Source organism: Lepidochelys olivacea (genome assembly GCF_965140295.1).
Source record: "Lepidochelys olivacea isolate rLepOli2 genome assembly, chromosome: 23".
Taxonomy (NCBI): Eukaryota; Metazoa; Chordata; order Testudines; family Cheloniidae; genus Lepidochelys; species Lepidochelys olivacea.
This window is the reverse complement of record NC_140433.1, coordinates 8380625-8398201: the sequence shown is the minus strand read 5'-3', so window position 1 is coordinate 8398201 and position 17577 is coordinate 8380625. Positions and strand designations below refer to the sequence as shown.

The 17577-nt window shown below is 56.2% G+C and overlaps 1 protein-coding gene across 5 annotated transcripts; it reads left to right on the top strand.

Moving 5' to 3' along the window:
* The first annotated feature begins 689 nt into the window (after positions 1-689).
* On the top strand, positions 690-17137 carry ZSWIM9 (zinc finger SWIM-type containing 9). Of its 5 annotated transcripts, XM_084612713.1 has the most exons (4): positions 690-4184; positions 5070-5362; positions 12416-12669; positions 14373-17137. In XM_084612713.1, the coding sequence occupies exons 3-4, from the start codon at positions 12434-12436 to the stop codon at positions 15724-15726; spliced, it is 1590 nt and encodes a 529-aa protein (XP_084468839.1). In that variant the 5' UTR covers positions 690-4184; positions 5070-5362; positions 12416-12433; the 3' UTR covers positions 15727-17137. The 5 variants fall into 5 exon arrangements, with proteins under 5 accessions (XP_084468839.1, XP_084468841.1, XP_084468838.1 ...); XM_084612715.1 differs by lacking the exons at positions 690-4184; positions 5070-5362 and adding an exon at positions 6351-6432 and having other exon boundaries at positions 12413-12669; XM_084612712.1 differs by lacking the exons at positions 690-4184; positions 5070-5362 and adding an exon at positions 8669-8756.
* Positions 17138-17577: the final 440 nt, after the last annotated feature.

Sequence of the window (17577 nt, the reverse complement as noted above, 5' to 3'; positions counted from 1 at the left end):
AGAGGCCAGCCCCACATTCAGCCTGTGGTGCCAGCGGGGGCAGCCTGACAGCCCTTCAGCATACCCCATGGATGAGCCCTGAGCTCTTGTCATTGCTTTGTCTTGGTCCCAGAATGTCCTGGGGCCTGCAGAGGGAGCAGGAGCAAGGAGTGGGAGCCCTCAGCTGGCCTCACGGGGGACCCTGGGAATATCAGCTCCTCTGCCTGAGGCAGCAGGGGCGACTCTCCACCCCAGCCTGGTTGCCAGCCCCACCCGCATCCAGGCAAGGGCAGGTGGGTTCTGGTCATGGTATTGGCCTGCTCCCGTTGAGGGCAGCCCTTGAGGGTGGTGGTACCCAAGGGGAGAGCCCCTGCCCACAGGGCCTGCTCTGTGTGTGGCCAGGGAACGAGAGGAGCCCCATTTGCCAGAGGGGGAATGGGATGGGAGCAAGTCATGGGGTCACTATCACTGTGACCTTGCACCCCTCTCATGCCCAAGATCTGCAAGTACCACTCAATCGTGACCCAAGCCCAACTGACCCAGTGCCTCCCACCCCACTAGATAACCACTCCCATTCCACAGCCAGCAATAGAACCGGGGAGTCCTGGCTCTCCCCCCCCCCGCCCCATAATTGACAGCAATGAGCGCAAGGCGATCATTGTGCTATAGGGACAATTGATAAAGGGGGACTAGTCACCCCTGGGGGGTGTCCCGCTGGGCTCTGGTCTCGACCCAGGGTTGGGCAATGGCTGTATTGTTGAGCTGGAAGGAAAGATAGGCCCATTGCTGGTGAAGCCTACAGGTGAGACAGTGTGGGAGTGGTGAGTAACGCAGGGGACACACAGTGCTGCAGGGTGAGCTGCATCGTTGGTACAGTGTGTGCATCCAAACAGCATGCACCTCAACATGGCCAGGGGCAAGGGCACACATCTAGGAACCAAGAGGAGGGGTCACGTGCCGGATGTGGGGCTTGTGTCCTGGAGAGCAGGGATACTGCAAAGGATGGCAGGGTCCTATTGGAATTGAACTGCCCAAGGCTCCCAGCGTGGGCTGTGTCTAAGAGGGTGAGTGCATGGCTGGGCTGGATCAGCAGGGGGAGGGGATCATGTTAGTGAGACTGGTACTGGGTACAGTGTATATTCATAGTTTCACACAGTTTAAGGCCAAATGGGCTCATCTGTTCTAATCTGCATGGCCCAGGTGTTACACTGCACACAGATACCCCTGGACCGAGCCCAGGGACTTCAGTCAGATGAAAGCATTTCAGTCCTCGGGGCACTGATTTCTGTGTGTCAGGCAGAGAGGTGAGACTGAGGGCAATGGCAGGGAATTGATCAGGTGAGATCTGCCCAATGGATCCCAGCAGGTAACCCATGCCTCAGGCTGTAGAGGAGGGTGAAACCCCCCCAAAGCCCCTGCCAGTCTGACCTGGTGGAAAATTCCCATCTGATCCCAAATCAGGTGACCCACATATGAGAGCGAGATAGCACTCAGGCAGCTAGACAGAGGATGTCCTCATTGCAAACAAGACAGGGACGAGTGGGAAGGGGTTGGAGAAGAGCTACAAGAAGGGGGAGCTGGGAACCTGCCGGGCAGGTAGAGGCTGAAGGATCTCAGTGGATTCAGCATCTCCGTGCTGCTGGGTACCTGCCCGGGGAGGAGATTTCAGAGAGCAGGGGGCTCTGTGCTCCCCCAGCAAAGGCAAAGCCTGGCTGGAGCTGAAGCTGGATAATCCCAGACTATCAATAAGAGGCTAATGTTTACCAGGGAGAGGAACTGACAGAACAACTGGCCTGGAACATGGGAGATTCTGCATCCCGGGCAGTCAGTACATCAGGACCACATGTATTTGCTGTAGCCCTGTCAGAGGTCAGTAGGCAGGGCTCACTGGTCGGGTTTGCCCAACCTGGGTGATGCAGAAACCAGACTGGGCCCCTTCTGGCCTTATAGTCCATTAACTGAAGACACTCACAGGCTGTGTCTAACACCGCAGACTGTTACACAAGGCATACAACTGCTAAAGTCCACGCACGTTGCACGAGGCATACAACTGCTGAAGTCTGTATATTGCTCGGGCGGGTGCATACTTGGCTGCTTGTGTTGGTGCTCCACATACCCCACAGGAGTGCTTGTGTTGCTGCACAGTGTGGTGCACCACGGGCAGGTATCCCACGGCCATGAGCTGCTGTCTGGCACAATGCCTTTTGGGAAATTTTCACAATCTATTGTGGGACAGGTATGACTTGCGCAGGGATCTGGGAACTAGGGGGTCAAGTTCCCAGCTTGCAACTTTCTCCATCCCATAATGCCATCCATATCCCATCATTTTCCTGTCTTTTTTTAAAAATCCCCAAACCCTTTTGTCACTCTTCTGTCTCTGCCGTCTGTGAGGGAAGCACGGAGCCTGCAGCGCTCTGCACTGTTCTCATGAACATTACAAACCCAGGATGTGCAGTTCTGTATGTGCAGACCGGCAGGAAGAGCCGCAATAATGGGGGACGTGAGATTTCTTCAAGGACACTTTGCTGAGGGACAGCAACAAACAGTTCAGGATTGTTTGTGGCATTCACAGCGGAGCACTGCTTCCAGGCCCGAGAAATGAGCACCGACTGGTGGCATCGCATTGTAATGCAGGTTGGGACGACGAGCAGTGGCTGCAGAACTTTCAGGTGGGAAAGGCCACGTTCCTGGATCTATGTGCTGAGCGTGCCCCAGCCCCCCCGTGCAGGGACACCAGAATGAGGGCTGCACTGACAATGGAGAAGTGTGTGGAGATCACGCTCTGGACTCTTGCAATGCTGGATTGCTGCCGGTCAGTGGGAATCATTCTGGAGTTGGAAAATCCACTATGGGGGGTGATGGGCCTCAGGGTCCTGCTGCACCCATCCCAGAAAAGGAGCAGTAGAGGAGTCCTCCAAGTAAGGTACCAATTTAAAGATTGCAGACACACCCAACCAGGAAGGAAGGTGGGCGCCACGTCATTACATGGGTCATTGTCATGCGGCGTGTAGGGCTGTTACTTGTCTCCTGCTGCACAGGACTGTGGCTCTCAGCAATGTGCGGGACATAGAGGATGGATTTACAGCAATGGGGTTCCAAAACTGCAGTGGGGTGATAGACAACATGTACATCCCTATTTTGGCACCAGCCTGCCTTGTCACAGGGGACATCAACAGAAAGGGCTTTTTTATGATTGTGCAAGTGTTGGGTGGATCATCTGTGTAGGCTGGTCAGGGAAGGAGCATGACGCACATGTCTTTAAGAACACAGGACAGTGCAGAAAGCTGCAAGCAGGGACTTTCTTTCCTGACTGGCAGATTACCGTTGGCGATCTTGAAATGCCAATAATGATCCTGGGGGACCAGCCTGTCGGAGAGAGAGAGAGCCTGAAGTTCTGGGCCCGGTATAAGATTTGAGGCCTGAACCAGAGACTGAGTCAAAGTTAGGCCCTGTGTTAAAGTAGCTGTTTACGAGTTTACCGTATGATCTTGGCAAAAATATCACTAGTGTTGTTAAAATACAGGCCCCCCCTGAGAAGCAACAGATACAAGGTATGTGTGAAAACACACTCCAGACGATTAGTCCAGGGCCATCCTGAGCTAACACCAGACCAGGATGTTTTGTCCCAGGAACCTGGAGCATGATACCAGGGGAGGTAAGAAGCAGATGTCCTGAACCGGGGAGAGTTGTTTGTCTCAGTCTATAAATACTGGGGTGCCTCGCTTTATCTCTTTGTGCGGCCTGTGGGAGAGCAGAAATTCCTCCAACTGACTGAATCGCTCCTTGCCACAGGGCACTCGTGTTAGCATGCCTGTAGCTCCTATGGGGTGCTAGGATTGTGTCTTGAGGGCACTAAACCTGGCCGAGTGCCTTTGTCAGAGAGCAGTGCCGGTAGTCATTCTTGAATAACACCGAGGTCTGTGGAATTAGCTAGGGGGAGTTTATGCTTGCATTGAGAACACTGGCTTTTTTACGGCAAAGACATGGAGCAGCTGTAACAACTCAAAGCAGCCCTGGACTGTGTCACCACAGCAACGACACTTCAGCCTTCCGCATTTGACAACACAGCCTAGCCCTGGCTCATAAAGCCATACAGCGGCTGCATCGACAGCGCCAAGGAAGGGTTCAACTTTTTTCCGCTCAGCAGTTGCAGAATGACAGCTGAATGTGCTTTTGGTAGATAGGGCGCTGGCATTGTTTACTCAGTAAGTTGGATCTCCATGCAAAAAATACCCCTGTGGCTTACAGCTGCCTGCTGTGTCCTGTGAGGTGAAGGGGGGAAAGCTGCCGGCAGGGTGAAGGGCAGAGCTGGGGTGGCTCTCTGTTGAGCTTGAACAGCCAGACACAAGGGCCAGTACAAGAGCCCAGCATGGAGCTGTGCAGTTGAGGGAGGCTTTGAAAGCACTGTAACGGTTAGCCACAGCAGCGTTCTGTGTGGAGTGTTTTTGGGCCTAGCGCTTTGAGTGCTGCTAGGACCTGCATCATGCTTGCTGGACATATAGAGATGTGGCTAGGTGCCTTTCTGGAGTTGTGAACTCGGCGGCGCTTGCTGCATGTGTCCAAGTCCTGCTTGCTTTGAGGGCCATTCTGCAATAAGTGTCATGAACTAATAAAGAAAACTTGATTTTCCAAAATTAGAACTTTATCGAGTGGGTAAAAAACAGTGCAGAAAATCAATGGGCAAAGAAACCCGCAGGCCATGTTAGACCCATTTTTAACATAGCTTAATGGGGTGAAAATGTAAAATTAGAAAGGAAGTAAACATTACTGTCCATTTGAGTGCACATATGCTGCCCGTTGTGGGTACGCATACAGCAGCTGGGGCAAGCCGTGGTTTTCCTCCCTGTCCCCCGGTGTGGCGTAGTAGGGGTAAGGATGCGGCCTGTGGTGTCCCATGATATGGTGAGGGGTGTGGGGAGCACTGACTGGAGGTCTCCAAGGACTGCAAAGGGTGGAGAGTCAGATTGTTGGATCTGCAGCGTTTGGTTTGTTACCTACCTGAGAAGTCCAATTATGTCCTGGTGCAGTTGCCTCTCCTTGTCTTGTTGGCACTCCTGGGCTGTTCTTCTGTCTGCTCTTTCCTTCTCCAGGCTGTCTGTCAAGTGGGCCATCCAGGGCCTTTATTCACAGTCCAAGGCAGCAGTGGCTGCAGGGTCTCAGTGAATGTGTCCTCGCTAGTCCTCTTCTTCCTTTGCCTCAAGGATGCAATGGCAGCAGCTATGATGAAAACAATCACCGTACCCCTGGATTTACAGTCACAAGGGAACTATATGTTTCCAACCTCCCTTCTCTTACTCCCATAAACCCTTTTAACAAGACATGCCTATCAACACTTGAGCTTTGGAGCGCCTCGGCACAGCACTGCTCTCCAGCCCCAGCCCTAGTGAGTATGGCCTGCTGGGGGGTGGGGGGAAGGATTTTCTCTGACATGATGATGTAAAATTTTGGTCCCTATTCCACAGGTATGAGTACAGGGCAATGGCACTGAATACTGGCACTGTTTTCCACAGGCGGTGGTGATCTTAGCTGATCTCTCACTCCTGAGGGTCACAAAGCACAGAGATCTCAGCTGCTGCTGGTGTCCTGAAGCCACCCAGGCCCATATGCCAATAGCCTGTGTACTGCGATGGTGCCAGTCGAACGCATTGCAGAGTGGCATGGGATAGTGTCCTACGGTGGGGGAAGAAACAAGGCAGCCCTCTCTAGAAACCTTTGGGAGAGGATTGCAGAGAATCTGCATGAACCTTTCCTGGAGATCTCTCAGGAGGATCCCAGGGTCATAAAGCGTTCCTCATGACCCCGCCTACAACCCAACAGGAGAATGAAAAGCAGATGCCAGCCCAACCTCTGTTTGTTGCACCACTACCTCTTCTCGTGAGAGTCAAACAAGGAAACATCAATACATGTGTCAGGTTAACTTGGGGAAGGGCCGGGCACCATCTTTAAACTTAAACACTGTAAGGGAAAATGCATGCATGTGCTTCCCTGCGTTCCCCTCCCCTCATCCGTGCTTGACTGGCGGGACTGGCTAGACTGTGGTCCTGGCTTGCAGCTTGGCTGGAGTCCTCTGGTGCGTCTCCCCCTCCTCCTCACTCTTCTCTGTCTCGGGCTCCTCCAAAGTAACCCCAGCATGCTGGTGGGGTCTCCGCCATGGTTCCCTACAGAAGTGGCAGGTGGGCAGCACTAGATTGACAGTTGGCCTCCCTGGTCTTGTGGTATCCCTGGCGAAATTCCTTTGATTTCACGTTGCACTGCTGCTGATCCCTGTCGTACCGCTGTGCAATCTGGGTGTAGATGTCCATGTTTCTGCAGCTGTTCTGTAGCTATGTATGCACAGTCTCTTCTCCCCACAGGCCCAGGAGATCCACTATTTCCTGTCTGCTCCAGGCAGGAGCGTGGAGCTGGTGTAATTCACCTCTGGCATGGCTTGTTGTGCACCTGTATGTAACAACGGTGAGCGGAGAAGTGTGCTTGCCAAGCTGGGCTGTCAGGAAAAGGCATTTCAAAACCGGAAGTGGGGAGATGGCTTCTGGTCTCTGCGAGCCCACGTCCTGGGCAGTGGAGTTCACAGTTATGAGCAGGGCAGTCACTGTCACAGGGAATTGGACATGGTGGGGCAGCTCCTAGAGGACTGCTGGGGTCAACAAGCGTCATGTAGCGTGTATGTTTGCACTGCATCAGCCTCAGCAGGTCTGCTCCATGCTGTTGGGGGACATGGGTTGGCTACTCACAGTAACGGGGCACACATGTTGGCGGGGGCCACACGTGCAAAAATGGGTTGATGCAAGGCATCTTCTGTCAGCCTAACTTTGTAGTGCAGACCAGGCCTCAGAGGGCACGTGCATTTCCTCACTCCACCCCAGCATTGTGTAGCCTCGGGGTGCCTTCCGTCCAGCCTCAGTGCCCTTATTCCCCCGACAAGGAGAGGTTGCAAGCCAGCCGATCTTTGCCCACAGGTGTTATGCTAGTCTCTAAATCCCAACTCTGTCTTTAGGCCTTTCCCATGGGTCCCTGGCGCTGTGCTCTCAGCATGGCCATACACTTGCTGTGTTGTCACGCCTTACGGCAGTGCCCAGATGGGAACGATACAGAGCTCCTGGTATGGGTCCCGCAACGGGACTGGGGGAACCAGCTTTCTACTCACTAGCCCTGCTCTCCCCTTGGCACTGGGCCAGTGTCACAACTGATCAGCCAGCCCAGTCCATAGATGCTGTCTGCTCTATGCAGGGATGACAATGCCAGGACACACACTGTTATCCCTCTGTGGTGCTGCATCCACCCTAGAGTTGGCCTCTCTGTACCAGACAAGGAGGGTAAAAGCTCTACAGTCCGTGGGCAGAGGCTTCCAACTCCCTAGAGACCCTGCTGCAGCTTTTCCCACCGTCATTGCTCCCTAGAGGGATAGGAGGACTTGTGGCACCTTAGAGACTAACCAATTCATTTGAGGATAAGCTTTCGTGAGCTTAGTAACACCCATTGTTTCATGTTCTCTGTATATATAAAATCCCCCTACTGTATTTTGCACGGCATGCATCCGATGAAGTGGGCTGTAGCTCACGAAAGCTCATGCTCTAAGAAATTGGTTAGTCTCTCAGGTGCCACAAGTCCTCCTTTTCTTTTTGCGGAAACAGACTAACACGGCTGCTACTCTGAAACCTAGAGGGTTTGGAGGCTACACGGCATTGGGGAGCTGGGGGGAGGGCTGGGGGAGGGCTACAGCAGTGCCTTGTGGGAACTGGGGCTGGATGGCAGCTTGTAGTGTATCCTGGAGACTGGCAGGGGGCGAGGGCTGCTGTGCCTTGTGGGGAGTTTAAGGCCGCGGTGCATGGTGGGAAGCGGGGGCTGGGCGAGGGCTGCAGTGCATTGTGGGGCGGGTTAGGGGGCTGGGTCGGCAGCGCAGGGGGGGACCCTTGAGGGGAGGGCCGCGGTGCATGGTGGGAAGCGGGGGCTGGGCGAGGGCTGCGGAGCACTGTGGGGGCGGGTTAGGGGGCTGGGTCGGCAGTGCAGGGGGGGACCCTTGAGGGGAGGGCCGCGGTGCATGGTGGGAAGCGGGGGCTGGGCGAGGGCTGCGGAGCACTGTGGGGGCGGGTTAGGGGGCTGGGTCGGCAGTGCAGGGGGGGGACCCTTGAGGGGAGGGCCGCGGTGCATGGTGGGAAGCGGGGGCTGGGCGAGGGCTGCGGAGCACTGTGGGGGCGGGTTAGGGGGCTGGGTCGGCAGTGCAGGGGGGGACCCTTGAGGGGAGGGCCGCGGTGCATGGTGGGAAGCGGGGGCTGGGCGAGGGCTGCGGAGCACTGTGGGGGCGGGTTAGGGGGCTGGGTCGGCAGTGTAGGGGGGGGACCCTTGAGGGGAGGGCCGCGGTGCATGGTGGGAAGCGGGGGCTGGGCGAGGGCTGCAGTGCATTGTGGGGCGGGTTAGGGGGCTGGGTCTGCAGTGCAGGGAGGGACCCTTGAGGGGAGGGCCGCGGTGCATGGTGGGAAGCGGGGGCTGGGCGAGGGCTGCGGAGCACTGTGGGGGCGGGTTAGGGGGCTGGGTCGGCAGTGCAGGGGGGGACCCTTGAGGGGAGGGCCGCGGTGCATGGTGGGAAGCGGGGGCTGGGCGAGGGCTGCAGTGCATTGTGGGGCGGGTTAGGGGGCTGGGTCTGCAGTGCAGGGGGGGACCCTTGAGGGGAGGGCCGCGGTGCATGGTGGGAAGCGGGGGCTGGGCGAGGGCTGCGGAGCACTGTGGGGGCTGGGTGCTCTAGTCTCGGCTCTTGCTGCTTGTGGAGCATCCTGGTGCTGGTGAGCTGGGCGGGACCCGCAGCAGGCTGCAGCTCGGGGCTGGCCGGGGCGGGGGTTGACCGGGGCGGGGGGCTGGTGCTCAGGGCTGGACCCACACAGGGCAGAAGCTGATGCTCGGGGCTGTCGGTGGGTCCCTCCTGGTCCGATCCCAGCTCCGAGCAGGGCTCGGGGTGGCAGCGCTGGGGCTGGTTGCGGGGTTGGGAATCGATGGGGCTGGGCGAGCAGCTCGGGGAGTGCAGCACAAGGGGTGGACAGCTGGGTGTGTGATGGGGTGCGTGAGAGAGAGCTGGCTGAGGAGCTCGCTGGACCGTTCATGTTGATTTTTTAATACGTCCTGGAGCACTGGGATAATTCCAGAAGACTGGAAGAAAGCTGACGTTGTGCCAATATTTAAAAAGGGGGTAACCGGTGTAGGTATAGCCCTGTCAGCCTGACATCAATTCCAGGCAAGATAATGGAGCAGCTGATACAGGACTTGATTAATAAAGAAATAAAGAAGGGTACTATAATTAATGCCAATCATCATGAAAAATTAACTTGATTTTGGTGGATGAGATTACAAGTTTGGTTGATATAGGTAATAAAGTTGATGTAACAGACTTAGACTTCTGTAAGAGGTTTGACTTGGTACCACATGACATTGTGATTAAAAAACTAGAACAGTATAAAATGAACATGGTCCACATTGAATGGATTAAAAACTGCTTGATAGGGCTCAAAGTGTAATTGTAAATGGGGAATGGTCATTGGTTGGGTATGCTTCCAGTATGTGCCGCAGGGACCAGTTCTAGGACCTTTGCTGTTTAACATAAAATATCACTCATAAAGTTTGAAGTTGTTACAAAAATTGGGGGAGTAGCAAATAATGAAGAGGACAGGTCACTGATACGGAGTGATCTGGTTCGCTTGGTAAACTGGGCACAAGCAAACAATGTGCATTTTAATACAGCTAAATGTAAATGTATACATCTAGCGACAAAGAATGCAGGTCATATTTACATGGTGAACTCTCTGGGGAAGCAGTGACTCTGAAAAAGATTTGGGGATCATGATGGACAGTCAGGTGAATAGAAAAGGAGTACTTGTGGCACCTTAGAGACTAACCAATTTATTTGAGCATGAGCTTTCGTGAGCTACAGCTCACTTCATTGGATGCATACTGTGGGGTGGGAGGAGGTATTGTTTCATATTCTCTGTATATATATAAAGTCTGCTGCAGTTTCCACGGTATGCATCCGATGAAGTGAGCTGTAGCTCACGAAAGCTCATGCTCAAATAAATTGGTTAGTCTCTAAGGTGCCACAAGTACTCCTTTTCTTTTTGCGAATACAGACTAACACGGCTGTTACTCTGAAACCAGTCAGGTGAATATGAGCTCCCAGTGTGACACTGTAGTTAAAAGAGCTAATGCAATCCTGGGATGCATAAATGGGAGTCTTGAGTAGGAGTAGAGTATTTTACCCCTATATTTTGCACTGGTGTCCAGTTCTGGTGTCCACCATTCAAGAAGGATATTGATCAATTGCGGTGGGTTCAGAGAAGAGCCACAAGAATGATTAAAAGATTGGATAACCTGCCTTATAGTGGGAGACTCAGGGAGCTCAATCTGTTTAGTGTAACAAAGAAGAGGTTAAGGGGGGATGATCACAGACTATGAGTACCTAGATGGGGAACAAATAGCTGATAATGAGCTCTTCAGTCTAGCAGAGGGAGGTCTAACACGATCCAATGGGTGGAAGTTGAAGCTAGACAAATTCAGACCGGAAATAAGGTGTACATTTTAACTGAGAGTAATGAATCATTGGAAGACTTTCCCAAGGGTCATGGTGGATTCTCCATCACTGGCCATTTTTGACTCAAGAGTGGATGTTTTTGTAATAGATCTGCTCTAGGAATTATTTTGGGGAAGGTCTCTGGCCTGTGCTATACGGGAGGTCAGAGCAGATGAACACAGTGGTCCCTTCTGGATTTGGAATCTATGGTGTGGGGAAGGGACTGTGTGTGTGACACAGAGTGGTATGGTATGGGAGGGTGTGACACAATAAGGGCTCTGTGGGTGATACAGGGTGTGTGTGACATGGGGATTTGACACTAAAAGGGGGCTGAATTTGTGTGACGGGAGCATATGATTGGGACCCAGGGTATATATATATGACTCAGGGTGTATGACAAGGTGCGTGACACAGTGGAGGCTGTGGCAGTGAAACATGAGGGGTGTATGACATGGGAGTGTGACACACAATGGGGCAGTGTGATTGTGACATGGGGGGGATGGGAAGTTCATTACGATGTGCAGTGGCTGTAGGGTACCTGAGAGCACTGTGCCACAGAAACTTCACCCAAGCGGGGAAATGGCGGCCCCTGGCCGATACAGCCTGTGAAATTTGCCAGAGCTGCTAGTCTGTCTGTGGAATCTCATGGGGTGGGGTTAGTTCCAGAAAACCTGAGATGCCACCAGCACAGAACTCAGCCTATGGAAACAATGACAGGTGCCACCCGCCTTTCTATATAACACAGCCCGAGAGTTCAGCTAGTCACCCTCCTCTGCTGGGCCCAATAACTTGTATCTGACTAAAGCAGCTTCCAGAAGAGCATTCAGCCTGGACCTGAATCCAGCGAGCGATGGGGATGCACCCGCAACAATTATTCAACATCCTTTATAAACATGGACACCAGAACAGCATGCAGAAATCCAAGGCCTGCCCCACCAATGCCGTACCCAGAGGGAAAACTGCCTCCTACCTCCCTATCCAGCCAAAGGTCACCTTTGCCCTTGTTGCCACAGCATTGCCTTAGGAGCCCCTGTTGAGGTGTTTGTCCCCTATGAGCCCTAAATCCCTTTCCGGGTCCCTGCTTTCTAGGGGCCAGCCCCTGTGCGGTCAGTGTGACCTGCATCCCTTGTTCCTAGACGCATGACCTCACATCAAGCTGCATTAAACACACTCTGTTTGAATGGGCCCAGCTGACCAAGCTGTGCAGTTTGCCTGGTCTGGCTGCCCTGGCCTTGTTGCTGATTACTGCTCGCTGGTCTGTGTGTCAGCCGTCAGTGCTCTTCTCAGCTGGGAGTTTGTATTTCCTGCCTGATCGCTGATGAAAATGCAGACTAGCATCAGGCCGGGAGCTGGTCCCTGCAGAGCCCACTTGATGGGGGTCCCACGGATGACTGTGCCGGAGAGCTGTCATGTAGCCAGCTGTTAATCTGCTGAACGTGTGTGTTTGTGTGTGTGTGAGAGAGAGAGACAGACGATGGGCGTGTGTGATAACAGGCTGCTGGTGTGGGGTGCCCCATGGGCTGAGGGGTTTGTGAAGCTGCAGGGGAACATGATCTATACACAGTGGGGGTTCGATACATACCCCAGCTCCCTCCTGCCCCTCTCTCAGTGTCACACCAGAGCTGCCCTGAGGCTGAGGGATGCGGATACTGGGGAGTCACAGCAGTTACTGGGGGGCAGCGCTGGTTGGGCAGAACAGCAAGGGCAGGTGCCCAGAGGACAAGGACTGGGGGGCTGAGTCTGTGCAGCTGTGAGCCCCTTCCTGGTGCCCCTCTGCTCCGTCCCTGGTCAGGAGGCTGGCTGAGGGATGCCTGTTGTGCTGTGGGTCTCCAGCACTGAGCTCTGTACCCTGCCTGTCCCGGTGCTGACCCCAGCTGTCCCCAGCAGGCCCAGCCACCCCGCGGGATGGAGGAGGACGAGCTGCAGGAGAAGGAGTTCTTCTCGTGGGAGGAGTTCAGCGCCTTCTTCGACGCTTGGTGCGAGCGCAGGAAAGTCCTGTTCTTTGTGAAGAACTCGGTGCCGCTCAGCAAGTGCAAGTGGGCAACGGCGCCCCCACGGCCCGACGTGGTGGAGGCCCTCAAGTACAGCTCCGTGCGCCTGGTCTGCAAGGACTTTCGTGGCTCCAGCAAGCCCGACCAGGGGTGAGGACCCACTGTGGGCGGGCCATGGGGGGCGGGCAGTTCGGCAGAGGGGCAGCACACGCAGAAGGGCTGGGGGAGGCACAGGGACACAGCTGGGCAGGACGGTTCAGCGCCAAACTGGGCATGTACTATCTCTCCCGTGGGGCTCCTGTGCATTGTGGTGTCCACCAGAGCCCACCTGCAAAGCAGAGTCTAACTGGGCCAGGGCTTGGAGCCCATATCCTTGCTGTGTGGGTCTCAGTAGGGAGCACTCTCCCCTGACAGTAAGTGCTGGCCCCGATGCCCAGGCCGGCGCTAGGGGGTCTGTGCTGAAGGGAGCTGAGTGGCTGATCTAGATGTAAAATTGTAGTCTTCCTCGCTTGTAGTTAAAACAATCCCATGGAGACTTCCCTTAAGAGCTGGGGTGAGAACCCAGGTATCCCGTTGAAACACTAAGATGGCTACAACCCCCATTTCTGTTCTCTGTCTGACTCCCCTTCCTGATCTCCACTGTTGTGCATTGGTTCTGTGTGACTTTTAAACAGCCCTCATGTCCCACCCCAGAGGCAGTTGCATCACAGTACCGGGCAAGGAATCCCTGTATAAAAACCCTCCACACCCCAGGCACGGGATCCCTCTCTAGCCTTTTCCTATGTCCCATTGGGGCTGAGAGGTGCATGGCTGCTGTCAGTGCATGTTACCCTAGGCAGGAGCGCGGTCTGATGTGGGTGAGGCTGTGATGGGACAAAGCTTACATCCCTCGGCACTGCCAAACTGGCTCAGCCCCAGGCTGCCTAGCTCCATATCCGAGGGTGGCGAATCCCCGCAGTGGGGAGTGCTGGCATAGCCTGCCCCAGGGAACTCCCCCCGGCTCCTGTCAATCTGTGACTGGCTGGGAGGTGGGTCATCTCCCTGCCCCATTTAATCCTGACTAATAATTAACAACCGTCCCCAGCTCTTATCTAGTCCTTTCCCTTGTAGAGCTCACAGCGCTTTACCCACTGTACAGAGGGGAAACTGAGGCACAGAGAAGGGACAGGACTTGCCCAAGGGCATACACCAGGCAGAGCTGAGAACAGAACCCAGCTCTTCTGTGGCCTAGTGCAGAGCTCTATCCAGTAGGCCACACTGCCTCAGTAATGCTGGGTGTTCTTGTTATCCAGACAAAGGCGCAGCTCCATTTTGAGCCCTGCTCGGCCCTGGCCCCACACTTCCTTGTGGTAGTGAGTTCCCCAGGCCTATAGCACTGTGAGGGAAGGATTTCTGCCTGTCTCATTGCCCATGTCCTGGTTCCTGCCTCATGAGAGAGGGGAGCAGAGGTACCTGTTTCCTGTCTCTGTCCCAATCGATGCTGTAGGTCCCTCTGTCCCATCCTTTCCCTGCAGTAACCTGCTTGGGCTCTTCAGCCCCCCAGTTGGGAGCCCCGCCGCACAATATCTGAGCTCCAGCTGGCATGGCTCTGGGGTCTCCCCAGGAGACCTGCAGTGGAGTGCCCTTACCCCAGGGCAGTGAGCCGGTGAGCCAGGCCCCTACTACTAGAGCTAATGGAGGCTCCATGCACACAGGTATATGCTGGCCAGGCCCCCTTGCAGCCCTGCACTGGTACCCGCCAGGCATGGGGTGAGCATAGGCCCCGCTCTGCCAGCTCCCACAGCTGCCTCCTGGCCCATGGGTGAGGCGTGTGCTGGGGTCCCAGCGTGCTCAGCCTCTCTCTCTGCCCACAGGGGGCAGCAGAAGGGCTGCTGCGCCAGCATTGTGCTGAAGATGAGCCCCAAGAAGGACCGGCTGATCGTCACTGAGTGCCAGCTGGCCCACAACCATTCCTTGTGCCCCATCGAGTTTGCCTACTACTTCAAGAAGGGCTACCTGATGGCCAACTCGTGCCTGCCGGTGCGCACCACCAACAAGATCTCCAAGCAGTTTGTGGGGGGGCCGGACGTGCGGCGCCTGCTCTCCTACTGTAAGAGCCGTGACCATGGGGTGCTGGACGTGCTGACAGTGCTGGACGGGCTCTTCGCCAGTGACCCCAGCGCCAAGGTCAAGCTGGTCTTCATGGAGGACAAGGTCATCGTCCAGACTATCTTCTTCCTGAGCTCGCGCATGATGGCGCTGAGCCGGCGCTTCCCGCTCATGCTGTTCTTCGACCGCATGGTGGGGCTGAACGAGGAGTTTGACCTGTATTCGGTGCTGTGCGTGGACGGGGCGGGGCGCGGCCGCGAGGTGGCCTACTGCCTGACGCAACGGGAGACGCCCGACCTGCTACGCTTCACGCTGGCCTCGCTGGTGCAGAGCGTGCCTGAGGTCAAGCTGCAGGTGCGGTGCATCACGCTGGGCGTGGAGATCGCCCACCTGGAGGCGGTGAAGGAGCTGCTGCCCAACGCCCGCGTGCAGATCTGTCGCTCCCAGGTGCTGGAGACGCTCTTTAGCAAGGCGCAGGAGCTGGGCGCCGCCGAAGACGAGCGCATCTGGCCCCTGCTCTGCCGGCTGGCTGCGGCCAAGTCGCCGGCCGCCTACCAGCAGGCAGTGCAGGAGATGAAGGCCATTCTTCCCCCGCGCTTTGTGCGCTACTTCCGGCGCCATTGGCAGCCGCGCAGCGAGATGTGGGTGCAGTTCTGGGCCTTTGAGACAGCCCGCAATGTCAACGCCTGCGAGCTGCTCAAGCAGCACCAGCGCCGGCTGCTGGCAGCCCTCAGCCCCTCGCCCACCGTAGCCCAGTGCATGCTGGACCTGCTGGCCATGCAGGTGGGCAGCGAGGCCCACGAGCTGGACGAGGGAGAGCTGGCCACGCACTACCGTGCCATCTGCAAGCCGGAGCCGGCTGGCCTGATCGAGGAGGAGCTGGGCTTTGCACGGCATGGCCGCTACCACTTCCAGGAGACAGCCGAGGGCTACCTGCTCCACGACGGCCTGTCTGAGTTCGCTATGGACCAGGCCCTGACGCGCTGCTCCTGCTCCATCTACACCTCCAGCCTGCTGCCCTGCCGCCACCTCTTCGCCACACGTCTGCGCACTGGGCTGGCGCTCTTTGACCCTGGCCTGCTACACAGGAACCGGGCAGCACTTCTGGGCGCATGCTAGGGCCGTGGGGCATGGACCCCAGCTGCTCCGGGTGCTTACTATGTAAGTTAGGGGGACAGGCACTGGTGCAGGGCTGGCTGCACATCTGCAGCTCACACAGCAGGGGAGAAGCCAGCCCATTGCCATGATGGCGGTGCCCCGCGATGACGTCAGGATGGATGGGATACCTGGGTGCTGGTCCTGTTTGACTTGTTTTCACAAAAAAGAGAAAGTGGCGGGTGGTGCTGTCCTGTAGCTGAGAACACCTACAGCCAGTGCCGGGCAGGGACCGCAGTGGGTTGGGTGCCTATCATGGGCCTGATGCTGCTTTCCCATACCTCAGAGCACCTGCAGCCCAGGCCGGGTAGAGATCCCGAGGTGTCTGTGTACTCATGGTGGGCTGGGCACTGCTGGCCCATAGCTGAGAGCACCCTGATCCCGCTGGCAGAGGTGGATGGGTGGATGTTGCCATGTGGGGTGTGACGCTTTGGGGTGTGTGCACTGGCAGAGGTGGGTGGGAGGATAGTGCCATGCAGGGTGTGACACTTTGGGGTGTCTGCGCTGGCAGAGGTTGGTGGGTGGACAGTGCCACATGGGGTGTGATGGTCTGGGGTGTCCGTGCTGGCAGTGGCGGGTGGGAGGATGGTGCCATGCGGGCTGTGATGCTCTGGACTGTCTGCACTGACAGTGGTGGGTGGGCGGATGGTGCCACGCGGGGTGTGATGCTCTGGGGTGTCTGCGCTGGCAGTGGTGGGTGGACGGATGGTGCCATGCGGGCTGTGATGCTCTGGACTGTCTGCGCTGGCAGTGGCGGGCGGGCGGATGGTGCCATGTGGGGTGTGACGCTCGGGAGTGTCTACGCTGGCAGGGGCAGGCGGATGGTGCCACGTGGGGTGTGACACTTCAAGGGTGTCTGTGCTGGCAGTGGCAGGTGGGAGGATGGTGCCATGAGGGGTGTGATGCTCTGGGGTGTCTGTGCGGGCAGAGGTGCTTGGATGGATGATGCCATGCAGGGTTTGACACTTTAGGGGTGTCTGCGGTGGCAGAAGCGGGTGGGCGGATGATGCCATACGGGGTGTGATGCTCTGGGGTATCTGCACTGGCAGACACGGGTGGGTGGATGATGCCATGTGGGATGTGACACTCTGGGGTGTCTGCTCTGACAGTGGCGGGTGGGCAGATGGTGCCATGTGGGGTGTGATGCTCTGGGGTGTCTGTGCTGCAGTGGCACGTGGGCGGATGATGCCATATGGGGTATGACGCTCAGGGTGTCTATGCTGGCAAGAGTGGATTGGTGGATGGTGCCATGCGGGGTGTGATGCTCTGGGGTGTCTGTGCTGTCAGAGGTGGGTCTGTGGATGATGCCAGGTAACGCTCTTTGTACAGAGAATACACTTTATTCAATAAACATATATTTTCCTTTTTGACCCTTCCTGGCTTACAGCTCCTCCCTCAATTCCCTTGTGCTCTGATGACTCTGTGGTTTCCTTCAGGGCCCAGTCTGGGGCTGCCCATCTTGGTGCCCATTGCTGTGGTGCCATGCCCCCACCTCTCTCCAGCTGCTGGCTCTTGGCACGGGCTCAGCTTTCATTGCTTTAAAAAGTCCGTCTCTAGCAGCCTGGGTGTGTAGAAAAGATCCCAAAGTGCCCATAGCGTAACCAGTGCAGGGACATTTGCCTGGGCAGCTGGAGAGCTTGAACCCCCCTAGCTCAGCTAGAGGAGGTGTGACCTGCCCTGCTCAGCTCCAAGATGTGCTAACTCTGCTGCTCAGTGCTGATGCTGATTTCGATGTCAGCTCTGGCAACTGATTCATGCCATGGGACAGTGGCAGGGTCATGTCTGCGCCTTGTCCTGGCAGTGACAGAGGGCACT

Coding starts and splice junctions, on each gene's coding strand:
- ZSWIM9 (XM_084612713.1), top strand. CDS start 12,434: ATGGAGGAGGACGAGCTGCAGGAGAAGGAGTTCTTCTCGTGGGAGGAG. Junction 12,670..14,372: donor TCCAGCAAGCCCGACCAGGG/GTGAGGACCCAC, acceptor CTCTGCCCACAG/GGGGCAGCAGAAGGGCTGCT.